This window comes from Mchenga conophoros, linkage group LG3, assembly GCF_057382185.1.
Source record: "Mchenga conophoros isolate Kocher_MC1m ecotype Shallow Benthic linkage group LG3, M_conophoros_male_GT1.1, whole genome shotgun sequence".
Classification (NCBI taxonomy): Eukaryota; Metazoa; Chordata; class Actinopteri; order Cichliformes; family Cichlidae; genus Mchenga; species Mchenga conophoros.
The window spans coordinates 34,855,871-34,861,822 of NC_140528.1; the positions used below are offsets into that span (position 1 = coordinate 34,855,871).

Here is a 5,952-nt window from a genome sequence, read left to right on the forward strand (position 1 = left end):
TGGATGTTAGAGGAACTGCACGTGCCTTTTTTCAGCACTGGAGGTTAATGCTTGGTTAACAGTTCAATTTAATAATGCAGGTCTCTCCACAGAGACGCCGACTGACCGATTACAGCTCAGCGGGTTACAGGACTGATGTTTTAGAGGTTTAAATGAGTGGATGTTTGTGTGCTGATCAAATCATTTCCTTGTTTTTTTTTTTACTTCCCAGGTGAGTGAGAGAGAGTGACAGAGAGGGGGAGGGGTCGGGCGACTCTCTCACTCAACAGTGACAGTGAGAGAGGAAGCTGCCAGCAGGCTGGGAGTGGTTGGGTGTATAAAAGACAACTCTTCTTCCTTCTTTCTGCATTCGACTGCTCTCTCCCCTCTTCCTCACACCCAAGACTCTACCTGCACAGGTAAGCTAGCGAGCTGTCCCACCTCTCTCTCTCTCTCTCTCTCTTTCACACATAGCTAAAGGTAATATTGATTTGGTGCTTGTGAATCGAGGTTATTGATCAGTGTGTGTGTTATTGATCAGGATGTCGTGGCAAGGTTATATTGATAACTTGAAGACGCCCGACCAGAGCGGGACGTGCCCGGTGTCAGAGGCAGCCATCTGTGGAATCACAGCTGGGCAGGAGAGCGTTTGGGCCAGCTCACCCGGCATCCAAGTCACGGTACACACAAACACACACTGTTCCTCTTCCTGCCTCTACAAACTGCTAAATATATGTAAAAAAAAATGTCCACTTCCTCCTTTAAAGCTTCTGCCAAGAGTTTTCAAACAACCTCACACTTAAAAACTTGCTCAGACTGGTGACATCAACCTGCACAAACTGCCACTCCTTCGGCTCATTTTCTGTTGCTATGAGAAAATTTCTTGGAAACAGCTTCTTATTTTGCATGTCCGTGTCTTCTTCTTGAGCTTTGGGTGTGTTCAGTTTGTTGCCTGTCTAGCTCACTTCCCGCTCTCAGTGCTGTGTTCAGGTGCTGCAGGAAAACACGTGTGCCATACAGGTTTTTTTAAAAAAAAGTCAGAAATTTAAAGCTTGGCTTCAAAGGGGAAAGTCACTGAGCAACAAGATGACAATTCTCAGCTCATTGGCTTCTTCCCTTAGCTTTTAATTTTTAAAAGTACAAAGAGAAATGTTTTTTTATGTTTTTTTTTTTAGTTTTGATCTTAGTTCAGGTGTAGAAACAACTTTTCAGGAGTTCAGGAGATGTGTTTAAACTCCCTCGTTTTAACTTTTGCCAGAAAGCACAAACATGCTACAGTACATGTAGTTTTCTGGAAATGGTGATAATTATAACTGGAAATAAAACACGTGCTATTAAAGGTTTTTAGGTTTTATTTAATTTCCATAAAATAATCTTTCAGTGTGACAAAAAACGTTTCACCTGAGGTGCTCGTTTTTCTACACATTTTGGAAAATGGAAATGGAAAAAGATGAATGCTAATGTCTCAGAGCAGGCTGCGTAACGGTTGTGAGCTTCCGGTAGTTTCCGGGTGTTTGTGCTGTGCGTTTGCTTTAACTACCTTATAAGGAGACAATGCCGAAAAACAGCGAATACAGGAAGACGAGACGATCACTTCTTGTTTCTGAGACACACACACACACACACACTGAGGTACGGAGTGGAGTGTTGCACAATGTCTCAAACACACACACATGGACACACACGTCTGCAGGATTTGTCTTTTTTACAGTTTGTAAACTTTAAATTATAAAATTAAAGAAGTTCGTTCCTGCTTTTAAAAACACTCTGTGTGCATTTGCGTGGGTTTGTTACACTCACTAGTGGGCTCCTCTCTGATTGGCTGATGTTTTTTGGGAAGTGGTTTTGCCTGTGCAGGCAGCAGCGTGTGCATTTTGGTGTGTGTGTGTTCATGTCTTGACTTGTCGTCCTCACATTCTTTCCTCCTCGATCTTCCTGCAGCTCCCTTCACTTCTCAGAAAAGTCTCCACAAAAACAGAGCGATGGTTAAATCTCACGTATGAGCTCAGAAACCTGCGGAGCAAAGCTGACAGAAAGCAGGAAGTGTGAATTCAGTTACACGTGAGGCTGAAGCCCGAGCACATCTGAGTTTAAATCAAAAACAGTTGGCGGTGATCAGCTTTGAATCAGACGCTGTGCAGGTTTGTTAATTAAAGAAGGCCTCAGAAAGAGGAAGTCATGCTAAATCTAAGCATGTCAGGTTCTTAAGTGTAAATGGAGATCTAACACAGACTGCGTTTAAAGCTACAATGCATGTACTTCCTGGTGAGTTTGAAGGCACTCGAGGCCTCCTTCCTCTCTGAGCCTCACTCATAAAACATGTTTTCTGAGAAATGAAGTGCAGTGAAAACTTTTCCTTCTGAGAAGAAACACTTCAAAAGGTCAAATCTGTCCACGTACATGACAGATGTGAAACTAGCTGTCATCACAGTTCATGTGATTCAGCTCTGCTGCTTCAGAGCAAAGTGCAGCGACAGTTTCTTTGACAGCAGCGATCACGTTTTATTTCTGCAAGTCAACACTTCAACTTCTTCAACCGCATCTCAACTTTCAACAAATACATTTGATTAATAATTTCATTTCAATAATAAAACCAGACTGAAATCCCCAGAAATCCAATGCAGTCCCATAACAGTGTATATTATTATATACTATGATAATAATCTTTTATTTTTAATATAAAAATGTAAAGTAAAGCTTTTCTTTTTATTAGAATTATTGATTATACTGTATTTTTTTATTTTTCTGATTTAAAATAATCTAATTAGCAGTATTAATGATGCAGTTAATAGGTAACTGAAACACAGGATTATTTAATAGATAAATCAATACCTGAAGCTATAAATGTGATGCAGTCCTAAAACCAGATTAGATCATTTTTAATTTTCTAGTTAAAAGAAAATAATGTGAATACAGGTTATATCACAGATGCATAATCATGAAAAAATGACTTTATTTGTGATAAATGCATTAAATTAAAACATTTCTGTGACCTCAGAGCTGGTAAAAACACTCTGATTAGTGGATGGTGTCTGAACTAGGCCAGTGAGTCAGCTGTGTCAGTGTGACACACTAACAAAGCTCAGACAAACCAGTAAAACCAGTATCAACAGGCGGCGCAACAAAGTTATTATTTGTTCCGATTCCAGCTGGAAACACACAAACCAATGAGCAAGAATGTCGTTTTTCTCTCTCTCACTTCCTACTCTGCATGCTCACAATGGTCACACCACATTAAATCATGTTTCAATGACTTTAGCTTCCTATTCCGACGCTTGTTTATGATCCTCCGCACACAGCGGCTGCTTTTTTATTGTGAGATTTAAATAAACTCAGGCTGTAAAAGGAGAAGAGCCCATGCTGGTCATGGTGGGTACTTCAAGGTGGCTGGGAATTTGGAGGACTCAGTTAAATAGATCCACTAATCTCTATCTGGCCTCTCCCTTAGAGATAGGGTGAGAAGTTCGGCCATCCGGGAGGGGCTCAGAGTAGAGCAGCTGCTGCTCCACATCGAAAGGAGCCAGCTGAGGTGGTTCGGGCATCTGACAAGGATGCCCCCTGGGCGCCTCCTGGGTGAGGTGTTCCAGGCATGTCCCACCAGGAGGAGGCCCCGGGGCAGACCCAGGACACGCTGGAGAGATTATATCTCTCGGCTGGCCTGGGAACGCCTTGGTGTTCCCCCGGATAAGCTGGAGGAGGTGGCTGGGGAGAGGGAGGTCTGGGCCTCTTTGCTTAGGCTGCTGCCCCCGCGACCCAGCCTCAGATAAAGCGGATGAAGATGGTATGGTAATCTCTATCTCTCGCTCTGTTTCCCTTTTTTAGGTCGATGAGATCAAGAAGCTGGGTGCTAACGACCGGTCGAGCTTCGCTCAGAATGGCGTTCACATCGGTGGAGTAAGGTGCCGGCTGATCCGAGACCAGATGGACGTTGACCCAGTCTTTGCGCTGGACCTGAAGACCTCAGCAGACGCCGAAGGAAACACATTCAGCGTATGTGTCGGAAAGGCAAAAACAGGTAAGATGTTCCCGTTGACTCAGCACATTTTTATCCTTTGAATTCACTCCAAATCTCTGAGGCTGACACGCTCCTGCTTTCTGTCTGTCTCTACAGCGATAGTCATAGCCAAGGGCACGAAAGACGCCTCTGGTGGTCAGCTATCCAGCAAGGTGTTCAAAATCGTTGAGTACCTGAGGAAGGCTGGTTATTAGGACAAGACAGTCACCTTCACCACATGAGATGGATGCCACCTCCCGCCTCCCTTCCCCTACCCTCCTCCCTGTGTTTCTACATCTGAGCTTCTTTAGTTTTTTTTTTTTTTTAAGTCATTTTCAATCTTCAGGTGTGTTTCCTGCTGTAGAGATGAATCAGTGTTTTCATTGGTCTAAGTTACCGTGTGGTAGCTTTTAACCTGAGAGTACACCTCATGTTTAACGCAGGAACATAGTGTTACCATTATTTTTCTACAGTGGCGATTGACCAGCGTCCAATCAGAGCTCTGTGAAAACTGATTGCACACTTGAATGAAATAAAAACAAACATGGTTATACTTACATTGTGAGGGTGTCTTTATATGTGTGTGTGTGTGTGTGTGTGTGTGTGTGTGTGTGTGTGTGTGTGTGTGTGTGTGTGTGTGTGTGTGTGCTTCAAATGTTTTCTACAAACACCTCTTCTTCAGGGGCTGATTTACTGTGCGACACACAGCTAAAAAATAAGACAGTCTAGTGCACTCATATACGCGCATCACACCTAATATTTGATTAAATATGCCACAACAAGTTGTAGTATTAGTATTACGTACAACTCCTTGTTAGAGCTTATATAGTGTTTAAACAATACACGCACTTGTCTTTCTGTATAAGTGGGGCCCATATTGACTCACTGCCTTATCAAGTCTCCTGATCTAAACCTGAACCTCAAAGCCATGTTTGTGTGTTCAAAGAGTGCTCTGAAGGAGAAAAGGCCAACTTTTCCATAAAATACAAAACTTCCTCTTCATACATAAATATCATCACATGCTGAATGTCTTCATTATTCTGGTTTAAAACCTGCACAGGTATGTGTGCACACATCCAAATTGCTTTTTGTACACATTAACATACTGGCTTGTCAAGTCCAAAACTAATTGACTCCAAAACCAGATATGAGCCCTCACACCTCCCGCCTCCCTTCCCTTCACACTCTACTATGAAGCAGAAAAGGCTTTTGTGGCTTTATAAAAAAGGATGAAAAAATGCCCTCCACCTCAAAACCAGGCCAGACTGAATTTGTTTGTTTTCCCTGTGCTTGTTTGGGTTCTCTAGGGGAACTACAGCTTCACCCACAGTCCAAAAACACGTGTGTTGGGTTAACTGTGGGTGTGAACATGACAATGACTGAAAAAGATTCTCATAATGTAGAAACATTCGCATTATTTTGGAGTCAAGCTAAAAATGGCTCTCACAATGAAAACTGTACAAGCCCAGACATGTGTCATCCTACACATGTGTGGGCACATGTTAACCTAGAGGGTTATCATGGCTCTTTAGTCTTTCAAAGGCATGAGGACTCTCTGAAATATCCCTATAATGTAAAAATGTGCTCTTATTTTGATTTAAAAGTAACATAGTAAAAATATACCAAGCATAGCCGCCCACAAATGACTTTTTCTTCTTGAACTCACCCTTTAAATATGATCCCATATGCATAAAGATCCTTATAGTTCTCCCAGAAACCTTGTTAGCATATCAGCACAGACAGCTTAAAAGTAATGTAGAGGAAAACTAAGCAGAAGAGGAATAAAAGTCTTACCTCAGTGAAGAGGTGTGGCTAACTTTAGAGCTTTGTATGATGCACTCTTTCAAATAAATTTTTATTTTAAGGCAGCTGAGAATATCATCTAATTGAAGAAACGGGAAAACATACCTTAGCTTATAAAATGTTTGAAAACACAGACCAAACACACTAGTACTGAATGTGCTTTATAGGGACCGATC

The 5,952-nt window shown here is 42.1% G+C and overlaps 1 protein-coding gene across 1 annotated transcript; it reads left to right on the forward strand.

The window, feature by feature from the left end:
* Window positions 1-244: 244 nt before the first annotated feature.
* pfn1 (profilin 1) lies at window positions 245-4,526 on the forward strand. The gene is made up of 4 exons (XM_085258228.1): window positions 245-398; window positions 521-659; window positions 3,802-3,994; window positions 4,091-4,526. The coding sequence occupies exons 2-4, from the start codon at window positions 522-524 to the stop codon at window positions 4,186-4,188; spliced, it is 429 nt and encodes a 142-aa protein (XP_085114354.1). The 5' UTR covers window positions 245-398; window position 521; the 3' UTR covers window positions 4,189-4,526.
* The last annotated feature ends 1,426 nt before the right edge of the window (window positions 4,527-5,952 follow it).